The following is a 16,522-nucleotide window of genomic DNA, read 5'->3' on the forward strand; positions in this document are numbered from 1 at the left end:
GCTGTGAATAGTGTGTATCGCCGGGTCGGATCACATTCATCAAGTGCGTCCACGATTATGGTTGCTGGGTGGACCTTCACAAGTTCTAGAAGGATAGCAATCGTATCGTCCATGCTGGGCTTCCTAGGGCTTTTTCCATACGATATCGCCTTTGCCTCCTCGTAGGCCCGAACAAGAGTTGTCCGGTACTGACGCTCGGGTTCCATCCATGCCATCTGCTCGAGAAGACACCGGAGCACTTCTTCTGGGTTGGAACGCCCAGGCTCTGCTGGATTTTCGTGGCAGTAGAAGTAGCAGACTCGGGTAGTGGGATATGAGGGGCTATTATACGCTGTCATATAATCTATCAAATATGACCTTGGCTTTATTTCAGCATCTCAGAGCCACAAGTCGTGCAAGGGGATTCCAACATACACTAGGGTAGTTTTTCCGCAGCCAGCTGCAGGTTAAAAAGACAGTCAGTTACGCCGGCAGAAACAGGGGGTTCCAGAACATGCTATTCACTAACTTACGGATGCCGCGGACATGTAGAACGGAGGAAGAGGATGAGTTTCTCCATCGTATCAACTCCGGGTTATTTTCGATCCATTGACAAGTTCCTGCCAGCCGTTGTGCGCAGACTGTCCGATGATGCTCTAGGTAGGGGGTGGAACATAGCCACTCTCGGAGCTTCCGGGTCTCGCCTTCTACGCCGAGTTGAGGATCATCCGTACGTTGTAAGACATTTGACACACTGGTTTCGTACTGACCTTTCATGGTACGGTGAAGCTCATCGATCTTGGGAAGACTCTGTGCGACGGCTTTCTCGATTCGGCCCAGGGCGTTCTGGAACTGTGAGGCAATATCTTCCATTCGGAGAGTTGGAATTAGAGGAACGGGTTCAAGGGGAAAAGCCGGTATTTGCCTACCTGCTGCTGCCGTAGAAAGACTTATTCGGAGATCGTTCAGCACGTCTCTGGTCTGGATATCATCTAGCATAGCGTTGGAAAAAGAATTCCGGTGGCAGATGTGGTTTAGTTTAAGAAAGTGTTTCGATCCCACTCACATTCAGCATTCATTATACTAATCAGCTTGGCCGTGCAGTTGTCTGAAGTGGAAATACTTTTAATAAGCCATTTAGTACGTTCCTCCGGTTGAAAGGTGCTCGACACAGTTCGCCCTATGTACATCTTGGCATGAATATGTTAAAGCTCCATATGGGGACAGACTGAGGACCCTCACTGAGTTTGCTTTTCAAGAAGTACCTCCTCGCCGTCAGCAGGTACATCAAAACATCCACATACATCGCCTTGATAGCATCTTCCAGCTCCTTCTGGACGGACGAAGCCCGACCCAGATACACCCTTTCGTAGATCGCATATCGCGTAATGACAGCTGCCATAGCCTCCACGCCCTCCATCATGCACGCCATCGTCTCAATATCGCTAACGACGACCCGGAGAAGGAATCGGATACCGCCCCATGGGAGCGACATATGCGCCGTATCATACTGCACGCAGGCGTCGCCTACTTCGATGAATCGCTTCACCCACAGGGCTGCCTTGTCGAGATATTCGTGAAGGACGACGGTCTGACCATTATGACTGAGCTTCCACCGCCGATCTAGACACTCTTGTTGGCGGGCGCGCACGAGGGTAAGAACATCACGGAGTATGTCGACTCGTTTGTGGCACTGCCAGTCGATGGCGTTGAAGTCACTGCTGTTCTTCTGGGTTTGGGAGAGCTGGTCCACGACTTGGGTCCAGAGGTCTTTTGTGGCCCCTGCCATGCTACACTGATATATGAATGGTGAGCTCGATATAAAATGCAGATAACCTGATCGAGTTCAGGTTGGTTGGATTAAGGATGGAAATATGGAAAAGAGTTATGCCGTCGATGCTCTCAGGCTCCCGACGTGGCCGTCGTTCACTGCAGTCTCTTCTATTGGCCGTAGTGCAAGCCACCTATAGCCTTGCATCTTGCGGCCGCGTCTGCAGCATTCTCATCTTTGTGCTACTACATGAGGCATCTGTCGTATCGGACACGAAAAGGACAATCTCTACAATCGGTGTTCCTCAATCAAATAACCCGCCACGGTGTTTTAGCAGTACTCGTTCAGTACGTTGAAGAGAGAAATAAAAAGAGATACAGTCCTCGCATCTGCCAGATCACCCCGCTCCCCTTATCTTGAGACTCCGCACATTTTAAACCATCGCGATACTTTATTCAATTTCTGATTTCGGGTCTAAAATCGGAATCTTCGCACATCATCAATCGGTCTTCCAACCCCCCAGTCAAGATAGTCCCTGAGAGAGTTAGCCGAAGGAAAGGATTATGAGACCTCGGGAATGCTTTACCGTTGACTAAAGCACTGTCATCGACTACTCGAGTGCCACATTTCGGGCATTCTTGAGTTCGGTATATACTGATGAAGGTATAGCCACACATTGGCTGTAGGATAGATATCGAGTTGATCAACAGACGAGTTCCACATTGTGGCGTAGGGCGAGAGGGGTCGACTTACACACACAACCATGGTGGTTTCTTTCGTTTGGTCCGGAGGGAAAAGTAGACGAGCAGACAGGCAGTGCGCTGGAGAAGTACAGGAGAGGAAGCATCCCCGCATGCTTATATCACTCTCTGGTACGAATGTGGCATCAGCTGCCCAGGTGACACGAAAGCCCCCTTTCCCCGCAGGAACAAGGCTGCGGGTCCCAGGCCCGGTGCCATAAGTGAAGGCTCCTCGTGATTTCGTATCTGCCGTCCACATTACTCGTATTTACACCACTGCCCCCTCCACCCCTCCAGTTCTTCCCGAGATTACCTCGACCCCATTCTCAACAGCCAACCTCCACTTCATTCCTCCATCCAGCAACCATGCATTGCGTACGTTCCCCCTTCATAGCCCCTTATGGTTGCAAGGCGTTGAGCTGATTCCTTTGTTACCTGATACTATAGCCTCACTGTGGCATGGAGCCTCTAGGACTGGATCCGGCCGCAGGCAAATACTGGTGTCAGTCGTGCAAGGAATACTTCGTGATCGGTCATCCACATTGAGGCCGAGCCGCTCCGACTTATCAGATACAATTTATCAGTCGGTCTCACGGTGGTGTTTTTGGATTCATAGAACACTATGCTATCCGTACGCCGGTAGTTTATTGTGTGGCTTGGGTTGGTTATCGGTGATCTCGGGATGGTGGATTTCTCGAATCGGGTCAATGGAGGTTTTGGGCTGGGGGGAAGGGCTGCGCATTATTGGTGGGTTGTTTGATGATAGCATTCTGGGACACGCTTAGACAAGGACTAGTTGTACCCATTTAGATCCTAATTGACACCTTTGGATATACGGTTTACATGGGATATTGGTATATCATTTGATACAGCGTTTCAGCTGTCAAATTGGTAGACCTAAAGGTGGATCAATTCTCATCAACCTCTAGTCGACATTTTGGGTATCAAATAATGCATAGACACCTAGTCCAAGTCTCACCAGAGACATGAATTATGAAGTAATTTTGGAGAAACAAAGAGCAGATTCTTAATGATAGGAGAATAAAGAAAAATGTCCTTGACCGCACCAGTAGTCCTCATGAATGAAAGGGACAAGTGTAATAACATGTTTGTAGGAAGAGTATATTGTACAGTGCGCAAGTTTAGGACTTTATCGCAGGTCTCAACCTAGGGATTCGCTCAGATGGGCCATAGGGACCACCGCCTTCTTCTTCTCAGGGCCGGTCTGAGGCCTATGGGTGGAGGAGTATCGAAGAATTTTACTTACACCTAGGTAGTCAGGAGTCGGTTGGTAGCTGCTCGGGTGAGAATAGGCTGAGCGACGCTTCGGCGTCGCGCCATTCGGTGATTGGTGAGTGCGTGATAGATGGGATGAGACCGGGTGAGATTCAACCTCTGCCATGTACTGAAAGTGCTTTGACCCCTCCGAGCTAAAGTGAAGCATACATCATTGGCCAGTCTCACACTCTCTCGACCATTAGGGCACTTGGCGTATGCACATTATGGCTAACTTGGGGGCAAATGAGTCGACTTTCCGAAGTACATTGTACATACTTCACCCGGGTGATATCCGATCTAAGCAAAAATCGACAATCCTTTGCATAAGAACAAAACTCGACTTACAAAACTAGTCCGATCTGTCTCTCAGTAATCCCTTATTCCTTCATGGCGAAGTCTCAGCCTTTAAGTTTTGTCACGCAGTGACAACTCCCTCTGCTTTATTTAAAGTAACATCTCCGCACTGCCACCCTTCCACAGTTTACCGTTAGCACACTTTCCAAGGGTCGTGTTCCAATAGGGATTTAGGGCCCCGGGGTAGGTGCCTTTTATTACTGAGGCCTAGCGGCATTGCCAGCTCGCACTTTATGCATGCAGGACCAGGGTCTACATCCTTGTCTGTATTGCATCTTCCATTGCTTTCCATCGGCCGGTGCACCGATCGCACGTCGTTTGTCATTAGGTAGATAGATATACCTTCGTAGATCCATCGATCTTCATCTTTCTTCCATCTTACCTCTCCACCTCTCTCACTAGTTATTTGAAGGCCCCTCTCGTTCTAAAACTTGCAAGCAGAGATATTTGAAGCCTGCTCAGCCTATTTTCAACATCCCCTAGTCCTCCCCTTTGACCCCATTACCACCAAAGCAATAGTAGCTGTCATTGTAATTTACTAAAAAAATTATCCGGTAACAAAATGGCCACACGGGCAGGAGTAATCGAGCTTCTTCAAACTTCATGCTATTCTTGAAGGCCCAGACTAAAACGCAAAGGAACTTGAATATCTAGTTGGGTATATCGGTGATGTGTCAAGCTGGCCTTGAATTTCAACTCCGTTCCTACTAATTAACTTCAAATCGAGGCCAGTCCCAGAAGATCATCTTTCATGAAGCACTTTCTGTGGCCAGCACCAAAAATAAATGAACTGCCTTTCCTCACATTCTTGTCCTTCCAAACGCCTCTTGAGCAATCGCCGGCGAACCTTTGATATGGTTCGATATTATTGTATCATACAAAGGTTTTGCTACTGCATTAACACAGGTTCATCGCACTGATACTACGCAACCTGGCTAGCCAAGACTCCCTGTTAAATACAGTTATCACCATAATTATATCTCACATATAAACCACTCATACGAGTTGCCGGGCTAGCTGCTTGCTTCTCTAGAAGGTTCCCATAGTCAACCTTTCACTCCTGGAAAATCTTGAGCTTCATTTTTACACAAGAGAATAATCTTCTACTCTCGAATCAGACTTGAGAATTTGCGATCTGCATTTGTATTGTAAATAAGCCCGGCGGCGCTCAATTATCGCTTGTCCATATTAATTCATCAAATACAGCAGCAAAACATCTCGAAAGGCCATGTTAAAAGGCCACGAAGCAAAAAATACTATGCTATGCTGGTTGCGGTAAACAAATAAGCCCCAAAACATGCATCAGCTCTGATACTCTTCACAGCACCTGTGCGGCGCTAAGCTAACTTCACCTTCCGCAGCAATGTCAGAATTTCCTTTTGTCCAATAGCTATCTTGGGCCAGCTTCAGCTGACTGGCCAATTCTTCCTTCTTTTGATGATGGCCTGGCAACTATCAAGTGAATTTCGACAAGGTGCTTCTCATCTCATAGGACTTAATTATACTGTCCTTACAAAGCTAATCGCTTTACTGCACACGTAGAATCAGCTTTTAAGTGAAACATATTTCGCAGGATAAGCGAGTTAGAATTAGCTAACTGTCGGCCGAGATAAAAACCCAGTGGGAAAAACTCCATACAACGACAGAAAGCCTCCAACCTTCACAGATACCCATCAAACACGTTGGTCAATAGAACATAGAGACTAATATTGCTTTTTGTACATATTTCATAATTTTCGAAGTTCCCCCGTTCAAGGACGTTTCATAAACTAAGAAGACCCTGAGTAGGCTAGCAATTGAATGTAGTCCAGCCACGTTGACTTGTGCACTCCTGGGCGAAGGCCTGTATCTCCGAAGTGTTGTACGAAGTACAGTAGTCTTCGGACTTTTTCACACAGTAACACATATCACTTGAAATGTCGTTACAGATTTGCAGTGTTCTATTATAATCACCACTGACAGATCCACCGGCCAGCTTGCACCTTTGTCCGCCAAGGAAGGCGCAGGTAGCAGAGGAAAAAGGGACATAGAGCAGCAAAAGAAGTACAAGAGTCTTCATGTTGAATAGTAGACGAATTGGAGGTATAAAACCACACAGAAGACGGGAGAGTCAAGTTAGCTCAATAGAAGTGAAGGCCTCCAGGGCTAGTTTGGCTGTTTGAACTTCCACAGGCATTTGGGAAAGAAATATGTAGTTATTTATCCCTCATTTGGCTAATAGAAAGAGGAGCCCAATAGTTGTTAAGTTTTAGTTGTGGTCATCATGACATCTCAGACCTAGAATAATCCATATTGAGGACTTCAATAACTCTAGCTCAACTCCCCACCACCATTCGTTCGGTTAAGGATCCGAAAGATCCAATGCAGGACTAAACGTCAGTCTGGTGCTGATTAGAGTTCGACAAGCATTTCATGGTTTGGCTGCAATGCAGCTGACGAGGAAACCGCACCACTATTTCTTCGAACAAAAAGGATAGACTCAGAGATCGCAAAGCCCCGATTATACTTTTTCTATTTATTTGCTGTCCGTCTGGACAGATTGGCTGTAAGCTCGTGCCAAGTTGATGCCGATCGGTTCCCTCAGGCGGATTGTGATTTTGACAGCGAGGATCCACGGATGGCCGAACCGTGGATGAATTTAGCACAAGGTTGCGGGACTCGGAATGTCCTCCTGCAGTGCCCGTTATACACCAGTCTGCGGGAAACCATGTTGAATAATATCTGGTACAAAACGGATCTGGGGCGGACAGCCGACTACAATACCATTGTCTCAGACTCGCAGGCCATTCGCTACGTGGCCGAATTCATGCATCGAACAGGGCTTCTGGGTCAGTTCCGCCATGTGGAATATAACGAGGTGGAAGCTGAAGCCAACATCAACACGCTCAGCGAGAGCGGGCACTAGGAGGTGAAGACGCTACGTATAAGGAAGAATACTGTCAACTGGCGACTACGAGAGGTCGTACAGGCGGAGGAGCTACGTCTACATCGAGGAACAACTGCAGGAGGAACCAGGGCGTAACTGAGGTTATGTCTGTAGTGGCGGGGATGGGGGAGACAGTGGGTGGTCGCAGGGCGCTGGGCGAGCTGGCAGTAGCCGATTACATTCATTGTGGGGGTTTCATTACCGTTTTGTGGGAGTTATTACTTGTTCTTCTATGGCAATACGCCGTATCTCCTTTGTCTTTTGTTACCATGGGCGTGGCGTTAGGATGGTTCTGGTTCCCGATGGAGGGAACGCCTATATGGCCACGGCGCTCACTAGCTAGGCTGCATTAGGTTAATAGAATCTTGAATTGAATTGAATTGAATTGCGGGACTCGGATGATCGACATTGATCATGTGGCGTACCTAGGCTGCGGCAGGACCGCGGTTGTGGGGGACCTCAACCCAACCGGACCGCTGCGGTTCGGTTGCGCGAGTGACTTTTTGAGTACCATGCGAACTGCAAGGGCCGCAAAGGACCGCAATATTTATAAAAAAAAAGTGTAAATATGCCAAGATTTAGTATCTTGGTACAAATAAGCATTTGATTGGTGACCTCACATAGTCAAAAGGAGCAAGAAGAGTGTAATTTAGCTATAACGGATCACCTGTCGCTGGGGCTGTAGACCGTAGCATCAGAAAGGATTCGTTCGCGCTCCCTTGTAGGGAGGCAATATGTCTATATTGTAGTGGATTCTATATATAGAGGGAAGGCAGAAGGGACAAAAACGAGACTTGACTGCGCGAGAGATAACGAGCTACTCGCGAAGGTAAGCAACTGACTCTCGTGGGGGCAGTTGTAGGAGGAAGAGGCCCTCTGTAATGTCGGTGTAGATATCAATTGAGGCTACATGAGGCAATCCCAATAAAACCACTTCCTTTATACTATTTTTTAGTAACTTTTCACGTATTGATCGTGTATTATACCCATTATCTACGAGTTTTTTTGGTGTGCAAAAAGTAGTACTCAATGGCTACCATCTACGTACTACTAAACATACGTAGATAGCTTATCTTTCAGCGAAATTATTATCTATACATTAACAAAACCAACAAAAATACATTGTTTAATAAGCAGCATAAAAGACCTAGAAAACATAATCTAGCAAAATGTATATAATATAAGCGGTCCATTGCGGTCCTTGAGGTCCACCATGCTTTGTTGTGGTGGACAAATTGCGGTTTGTGGTCCTTTGCCCAGGACCGGACCGCGGTCCTGCCGCAGTCTAGACGTGCCCGAAAATGGCAGCGGTTATCCGCTTCGTACCGTAAACCTTAAATTAACTCCCAAACCTCCTAAATATTTAGAATCTGTACTGATGGCGGGATCTTCACAGCAAATAGAAAGACGCTACTAAAATATGGTAACCGCGGAATAATAGGGTATCGAAGAGACTATGGGTGGTCCAGCGAAACCAAAACTACACCTTCACCATTATTTGCGAAGCTTTGTGGATCCCGAATCTTAGTCAACCCAGAGAAATGAAAATAGCGAAATAGAGGCCTCATGCTGATTGGTAAATCAACAACTATAGCTATCTTGGTTATTGTGTGTCGAATATAGGCTACATAGTGTTGTTTGTTAGTGATTCTACTAACCATATGATATCATCGTAAGTATTATCTCTGCACCTGATTGTTTTCGAGGTAGACTAATTCCTCGAGATGTTTTAGACCTTTATTAATACTATCTTGTATTCGTCCTGTCCAAAAAATGTTAAATTTTTCACAAAGATTTGGTGTAGAACCACAGTGGATGTATTACCCATCTTAGTGGTCGAGATACATTGTTGGAGCGTAATATTGAAAGTTTTCAGTACTCATGATATAAATATTGATGGGAGTTGATTGTGTGTTGCGTTGCATGTGTTGTCTAAGATACAAGTAGGCTGAGAGACAGGCATATTTGTATTCGCGTGATCCCAACCTCATTATTATCTCAGCAACCGGGATCTTTCAACACAGAGAAATGAGCCCAAAACCCAGCCCACTTGTGGGTGGGCTGGGTTTTGGGCTCATGCGCTTGCCCTTAGCTACTCACCAGATAGTCTGTCTGTCACTAGCGCGTTTTCCAACACGCTAGTTATCAAGCCACTGACGATGGACGATATCGTCGGCATCTAGTCTATTTATGGCCAAAGGCCTGTTGGACCTCCACTGTGCACTTTCAGCCCGTTTGCTGAAGTTATATGTACCACTGCAAGTGAGTTTGAAAGGTTTGCAGAGCCATACGAAGAAATCGTTCGACGCACATGGGCTACTGTTGGTGTCCTCCAACCCACTTCTAGCACATCGGGAGATGGCGAAAATTGAATATCACGACCGGAAGGTGATTGTATCAAAACTTTTGCTCATTCCCAAATTCAAAAATCTAACAATACCATCCTAAGTTGGCAAGTCTGACAATATAATATAGCTTGTAAAGCTAGACAACACTCTGCAATAAAGTAAAAGATTAACATGACGTTAACAACTGCATGGGTTCTGGCCGGATCTGCGCATGGACCACGCGATGCTTCGCGGTGCCTCCCGTGGGTCGGGTGGATCTAATCACATATTGCCGTGTCGTAATAGGGTATCTTCTTAGGGGAAAATTACCCCGCATGACTGAACCACAAGCCTGCTTTGGGTTGAGGAAATTTGAGCGGCAAAACTAGAAAAGAAGGCAAAGAAAGCAAAGCCAGTGCAAACGTACCGTGAAACGGCCAAGATGATCCAGGCATACCGAATGCTACGTTCAAAACGCAGCACTCTTTCGCAATACATAGCCCATAACCCATCGTCTACTTGAACTATTTGATGAGTCCATGATCCACACAAAGGGGCAGAGTATGACAAAATGGACCACTATCACAGATACCTCATGAGCTTGGAGAAGGCTTCTCTATGACTCTGGTCCATAGGCAAGGTTTCCAAGAACAAGTCTTGTTTCTAAAGATGCTAGACCTTGAAATTGTTAAGAGGTCACGTTATTACGGAAGCCTGTGTTCAATTCTGGACTATTGATAATACTACAGGTAACTCTGCAACAAGCTTATCTATGTCGGCAGGTTCAGCTTCCAGCTATTGATACCAGTCTAGGCGTATTTGAAACATGGGTCCAGAATCAAGCTACCTCAAATTTAAGCTTGAATTCTTGCATTGGCTCTATTGAGATCACCACGCACACTCTTGGCCATGTCATATCATCATGGGACCCGGAAAGTGGCCAGAATCTGGTCTTATCAAATCGTGACGCAGTGGCGCCTCTTGCGTGGGGAACTACGAGAACTGCAGTAGCAATAAGAAGTATGTGCAATAGACTAGATACAGCTAGATACGCAAGGAGATGCCTCTAGGGCTTAGGCAGCCCAAGGCTTCAAACATCGTCAAACTTTCCCAACCTCATTGTGATGAACACATGGTTGCTGCTTGGCTGCCTTACCGGCAACAAGTGCCAAGTTCCTGCTTCCCCATCTTTCGTCGAGTCACTACTACATATTTCCTGGTATTCGTATTTTGGCCTTCTCGCACCCGAGAATCCTCACAATAATCACTGCTAATGTGCTGCGTGCAAAAGGGAGATACTTCATTCGCTGTCATTGAGGAGAGACAAATTTCGATGAATTCGTTCTTCGTTAGGCATGATGTGTTCTCCACTTCTATGGCCACGATTGAAACGCTCACGGGCGTTCAGTTCTGAATTCTCTTCGTCTTGGAGCGCATTGTAGAGTTATAGAGGCAATTTTAATTCCAACCATTTGGTAAGAACCACGTAGAGTCTTCCACTGGCTTGAAAGCCCCGGAGCTTGATCATAGTGTTGCAATCTGGACAGGATGCATCGCTGAATTGTTCTGTCGGTTGATCTGTGAACAGGTTGTAGATAAGACCTGAAACTTCAGTTCTACCAATCACCGGTCCGTGACAATAACCCAAATCTCCACAGATATATAGGGGATGACCCCTAGAACCTCCTTGTAATTCTTTGAGCCAAGGTTATCCAAGGCACTCATGAGTTGAATGCGCAGACATAAGCTAGGGCGAGGCTCGGAAAAGTCGTGGTTAGGAGAAGTAGATACTTGCTTCGACCGAGAGCAGGGGAATGATGCGGAAGAAATTGCTCGAAGGGTATTTCCTCTCGTAAGTCGATTTTTTGATTGCAAGATTTTCGAGAGACGAGATTTCGATTCCATATTCATATCCATGCTGAAACCTTCGTATCGCGAGATGGACATGATGAATGCCGGGACCATAGCAAAATGGCCCCAGCCGGTTGATCCAAGGAACAATACTACCCGTATTGCACCGGTTATATTGCCATTCCTCGGGTGGGTTAATCTTCTGCCACAGGTGAAGTTTCTCACAATCGAGACATACATAATATGGTGGGAGGTCTCGAGTGAGCCTTGTGACGAACTCCAAGGTCTCACCTTTGTCATCTCTATAATTCTGTGAGGATAAATCATGACCGACTGATCCCTGCTTGTCGGGCATAAGGAGAGATAAAAGGTCGTGGTTACAAAGTGCCAGGCACAGGTGATCAACAGGTAATAGGAAAGCGACAATCATCAAAAATAGTTCGATTGGGAGATCAGTCAGTCCCATAGCTCGGTGGTTGACGGTCACAGGGCGGGCATTGGCATGTCTTGGATTTGGAAAGAACAGTTCTCCATGGTGGTGGTGGTGGTGGTGGTGATGGTGGTGGTGTAATTGAGAAGAAGAACAAGAGATGACCAGGTTGACAGGGTGAGAAGGAGGCTTGCCGCGGGCCACATTGCAGGTAGGTTGCCTGGTAGGTGAGGATGGTGCAAACGACGGCAATGGCTATCCCATTTGGGTGACTTCCCGATATAGACTGGTTTGTATTGTATATTAGTTTCAAGCAAACGCAACCACGTGCAGTCCCAACTCCATTATTTCCATCTCGCGCAACTACACCTCCAAGACCACATGCGTCGTCGACTCAGATCGCCACCTTCGGCAATCCGCCTTTTCTCATCCATCTCGGAGATCTAGAATAGGGCTCCACCTTCACACACGAGGACGACGCATCAACGGAAATGGCCCGAAGCGGTGTCCAGCCGGAGAGTACCGAGCAACTCAGCATATTGAGGCATTTTATTCGAACCAATACGAGCTATGGGAGATGAAGGATTCGCCAATACGACCGATAGGCATGAAGACTTTTGCGGCGCTCGATCCCACAGCATCACCATGTACCTCCAAAAGCTTGGCTCAACCAAGTTCAGTAGTTCAAAGCACAGCAGCAGCTCAATGGACCCTGTCGACTGGGCGATTCGCAAAGTTGCAGGAGGCGCTAAAGCTGGTGATGTTGACAACGTGCTTGAGAGGACGGGGTGGACATTTACCGGCCCTTGAATACGATGTGCCTCCAATTCACGAGTACCCCGACTATATGTGAGCTTCCAATGGCCGATTTCCAGAATGAGAACTAATAGTTCTCGGTCCATCACACAGCATCGAGAAGACGTCTGAGATACCGGGAACTTCCAGCAGCCGGTCAAAATTAAGATCAAATACGACCCGAATTGCTTGTTGAATCGAGGCAGATTTCCTGATGCCGCGGGATGTATGGCTTGGGGGCTTGCGAATACTTCTATGCCGTCAATATCTTGAAAGCACCTTTTGAGCCTAAGGAAGCGAGGGTATTGGCTATACTAAAGCCCATATATTGGTGGATGATCCCACATGTCGTTTCTTGGATTGATCTCGTCTCGCAACTCCACACACGCGCACTTATCGGAGCCCGTGGTTTTCAGTTATTTCCCGAATAATTTATCTCGGAGAGAGAATGAAAATTGAAAAATATTGTATCGGCGACCTAGTGGCTTGGTAATCGGTCAAAGCTCCGAGCCAATAAGTACGGGGCAGCAGGGTTAAGATTCATTCTTGCCATTATGCAGCGTTGAACTGAATAGCTCATGTCTCTTGGTGCAGCTAATGAGTCAAATCGGCGACGATCTAGGATATGTCAAATTACTGAAGATGAGATTGTGATCATAATTTCCTCAAAGCTTTCGAATGCGCACCCTGTATAACGGTGACCCGTTGCTTAGAATGGCCATATAGCACACGGCGCGGCCAGGAACCGTCGATTTAAATGCGCACGGCCTGCTCGAAAGCTCCGAATCGGTCCCGGAGTTTTTAAATTCGGTAGGCTATGTAACCCTGTCCCACTTTCGTCTTTCGGTATAGAATCCTTCGGGGAGAAGCTCCAAGTGTGGCCAGTTTTTCTTCGCAGTGCGGGGATTCAGTCCAAACCCCACATCCTGTTTAGGTTATGTTGCGGTAGATCCGTAAGATCAGTCCAGCTTGGATCACGGAACAACTTGAATGCTCTATAAAAGAGTTTGCTAATCCCGAACTTTGGGGGGGAAAGATGACAGTTCGAATTTCACCTTTGACAATTCACCACAATGCGGCTGCTGAAGCAATGGCTGTTTCCCCTATTCGTCTGCTTGGCCAACGGCCAATCATTCGACCCCAATAACGTAAAATCACCGAATCAATTTGATCCGGCACATGTTGGCACCAATAAATCGTCGGGTACGACTTACTCAAATCCTATAATGACGACCAATGCTGGAGATCCGTGAGTAAATTTCGCGATATGAACCAACATAACGTGACACTTGCTGATAATCATGTCTAGGTTCATGGTGCATCATGATGGCTGGTATCTGTTCACATATTCAACAAATGACAACATCACTCTCAAGCGATCTCGCTCCCTGACTGACAACTGGGACACGGCGGAAACGAAACTTCTCTTCAAGCCTGATCCTGAAAGTGGTGATCCATGGAGCACCGACGTAAGTCCAATCAAGGCCCAACTGATTTGCATCGTCTCATTTCTTGAAATTCCAATCTAATATGACTTTAAGCTTTGGGCTCCAGAAATTCATCAGATCGATGACCGCTGGTACATTATTTTCAGCGCCACTCCGGATGCAGACTCACCTCATCCACTTCAAGATGCCATATGTCCATTCGAGTGTCCCGCTGTCAACCACCGAATGTTTGTCTTAGAAAGTGATGGATCGGACCCCTGGGCCTCCAACTATTTCATGAAGGGAATGCTGAATACTTTTGACCAATTCGCTATCGATGGGACCTACTTCCGATACAATAACCAGCTTTACCACATCTACAGCTGCTGGGAAGATACCTATAGTGCCTGGCCTGCGAACTTGTGCATTACTCACTTAAGCAGCCCTTGGAACGTCTCTTCAAGCCTCACGCAAAGACGGATGATTTCAGTCCCCGATGAGCCCTGGGAACAAGTCCCCTACGGACGAGCTGGCCGACTGGCAACCAATGAAGGCCCCCAGCAACTCACAAACCCAAAGACTGGACAGAACTTTGTCGTCTATTCAGCTGCTCGAGTCAATACTCCATTCTACTGCCTTGGCATGCTGGAGCTCGTGGGTGATGATCCTATGGAATATCAAAATTGGAGGAAGCATCGTGATGGTTGTGTCTTCCATCAGAACCCTGATGCTGAGGTATATGGTACAGGTCACGCAAGCTATACAACTAGTCCGGATGGAACTGAGAGCTATGTGGTCTACCATGCACAGACAACGGACGATCCTACACGTGAGTATTTCTATCGGCTTTGAAATTAGCATCGGCCGATTCTAATCAAGGGAAAATTGCTAACTTATTCACTAGCTGATCTCTACCGTACCGTGCGCACGCAGAAGTTCACTTGGAATGAGGATGGAACGCCGAATTTCCCGAAAGCTCTGAATGGTCCTTTCCCGGTACCCAAGGGTCAGAAGTAACTGGAATAGGTAGCAGTGAAATATCAGCTCATTGACCCCCCAGTGATGAAAGACTAGCTCTTGATCCTGATTCCTGCTCAGGGATATATGATTTCATCCATGGACCCCTTGGCCCCAGGCCTATTACTAGTATACTTCCATGATAGTAAATGGGTAGACAGCCCCTGGATCTGTGAAATACTTCCAACAATGGAACAATCTTTCAAGTAGTCAAATAAAATATCCTCAATTAATTTCGCGTGATACGATCCTCCTTCCACCAAATAACCTTAACACCGGGTAGTTACTAGTAGTAGTCTTGGCCGTGGGGTTAATCTATTTAGCCATGCGGAGGTACAGCCGCGTTGGCTTCATTTTAGCCGGTACGGTTAAAGCAGTCCGGCGGGATGGCTGCTTGAATGACATTAAATACCACGCCAATGGTGCCTCCGAGATCAATTCTCGGCTTTTCGTGAAAATAATCACGAATAGGTGTATTTGGTCTCCCTACTCCACGAACGTCGAAAAGAACCCAAAATGGCACCCAACCCACTTATTACCCACCTCTACACTGCCGATCCATCGGCCCACACCTTCAACAACAGACTATACATTTACCCCTCTCACGACCGCGAAACTGACATCGCCTTCAACGACAATGGCGACCAATACGATATGACAGACTACCATGTCTTCTCTATGGACTCGATTGACGGCCCTGTGACGGATCATGGGGTTGCTCTCACCGCTAAGGATGTGCCCTGGGTATCCAAGCAAATGTGGGCGCCGGACGCTGCTGCCAAAAACGGGAAATACTATCTCTTTTTCCCGGCCAGGGATAAGGAGGGTATTTTTAGAATCGGAGTAGCGGTGGCAGACACGCCAGAGGGACCCTTCGTTCCCGAGGAAGACTTTATTCCGGGCAGTTACAGTATTGACCCAGCCTCGTTTGTCGACGAAGATGGGCAGGCATATCTGTATTTTGGCGGGATATGGGGCGGCCAGCTTCAATGCTGGACCGAATCCGAGAACGGCCTTACCTTCGACGCTTCGAAGTCCGGTCCACATGAACCGTCTGGGGAGGGCGTCGTGGCTTTATCGCCACGTGTTGCTCAGTTGAGCGATGATATGCTCACTTTTGTCGACCCGCCTCGCGATTTGCAGATCCTTGCGCCGGAGACTGGGAAGCCTATCTTGGCTGATGATCATGAAAGAAGGTTCTTCGAGGCGGCTTGGATGCATCGTTATGGTGGAAAGTACTATTTTTCGTACTCGACTGGAGACTCGCATTATTTGGTCTATGCGACGGGGGATTCACCGTTTGGTCCCTTCACATATCAAGGTCGGATTCTGGAGCCTGTGCTTGGATGGACGACGCATCACTCGATTGTTGAGTTCCGTGAGAAATGGTATTTGTTCTATCATGATTGCGAGTTATCCAAGGGTGTTGATCATCTGCGTTCTGTGAAGGTTCGCGAAATTGTTTACGACGAGGAGGGGAAAATTAGCTTGGCTTGAGTGTAGCAATTAGCTGAGCTGGCTTATTGCGAGCAAAACTCGGAAGTAGACTCTTTGTATTGAAACAACCGGAATATAAATAAGCATTACAGCGTGATGTTTGAGATACACCATTGAAGTAGCCTTCACA

At 47.1% G+C, this 16,522-nt stretch overlaps 6 protein-coding genes across 6 annotated transcripts; 3 read left to right on the forward strand and 3 right to left on the reverse strand.

The window, feature by feature from the left end:
* Positions 1–462: 462 nt before the first annotated feature.
* N7509_002081 (uncharacterized protein) lies at positions 463–852 on the reverse strand (the record flags this gene model as incomplete). Its single annotated transcript, XM_056626718.1, has 1 exon — positions 463–852. One exon carries the CDS (start codon positions 850–852, stop codon positions 463–465), a length of 390 nt encoding a protein of 129 aa, XP_056492513.1.
* Positions 853–1,159: 307 nt separating this feature from the next.
* On the reverse strand, positions 1,160–1,768 carry N7509_002082 (uncharacterized protein; the record flags this gene model as incomplete). Its single annotated transcript, XM_056626719.1, has 1 exon — positions 1,160–1,768. One exon carries the CDS (start codon positions 1,766–1,768, stop codon positions 1,160–1,162), a length of 609 nt encoding a protein of 202 aa, XP_056492514.1.
* A 9,230-nt stretch (positions 1,769–10,998) lies between these two features.
* On the reverse strand, positions 10,999–11,322 carry N7509_002083 (uncharacterized protein; the record flags this gene model as incomplete). Its single annotated transcript, XM_056626720.1, has 1 exon — positions 10,999–11,322. One exon carries the CDS (start codon positions 11,320–11,322, stop codon positions 10,999–11,001), a length of 324 nt encoding a protein of 107 aa, XP_056492515.1.
* A 904-nt stretch (positions 11,323–12,226) lies between these two features.
* On the forward strand, positions 12,227–12,466 carry N7509_002084 (FAD-binding domain containing protein; the record flags this gene model as incomplete). The annotated part of the gene is made up of 1 exon (XM_056626721.1): positions 12,227–12,466. One exon carries the CDS (start codon positions 12,227–12,229, stop codon positions 12,464–12,466), a length of 240 nt encoding a protein of 79 aa, XP_056492516.1.
* Positions 12,467–13,524: 1,058 nt separating this feature from the next.
* Positions 13,525–14,895, forward strand: N7509_002085 (glycoside hydrolase family 43 protein; the record flags this gene model as incomplete). The annotated part of the gene is made up of 4 exons (XM_056626722.1): positions 13,525–13,700; positions 13,761–13,920; positions 13,993–14,707; positions 14,783–14,895. 4 exons carry the CDS (start codon positions 13,525–13,527, stop codon positions 14,893–14,895), a joined length of 1,164 nt encoding a protein of 387 aa, XP_056492517.1.
* Positions 14,896–15,411: 516 nt separating this feature from the next.
* N7509_002086 (glycoside hydrolase family 43 protein) lies at positions 15,412–16,392 on the forward strand (the record flags this gene model as incomplete). The annotated part of the gene is made up of 1 exon (XM_056626723.1): positions 15,412–16,392. One exon carries the CDS (start codon positions 15,412–15,414, stop codon positions 16,390–16,392), a length of 981 nt encoding a protein of 326 aa, XP_056492518.1.
* Positions 16,393–16,522: the final 130 nt, after the last annotated feature.

Source organism: Penicillium cosmopolitanum (assembly GCF_028827165.1).
Source record: "Penicillium cosmopolitanum strain IBT 29677 chromosome Unknown utg000004l:1.0-4361866.0:1.0-4365735.0, whole genome shotgun sequence".
Classification (NCBI taxonomy): domain Eukaryota; kingdom Fungi; phylum Ascomycota; class Eurotiomycetes; order Eurotiales; family Aspergillaceae; genus Penicillium; species Penicillium cosmopolitanum.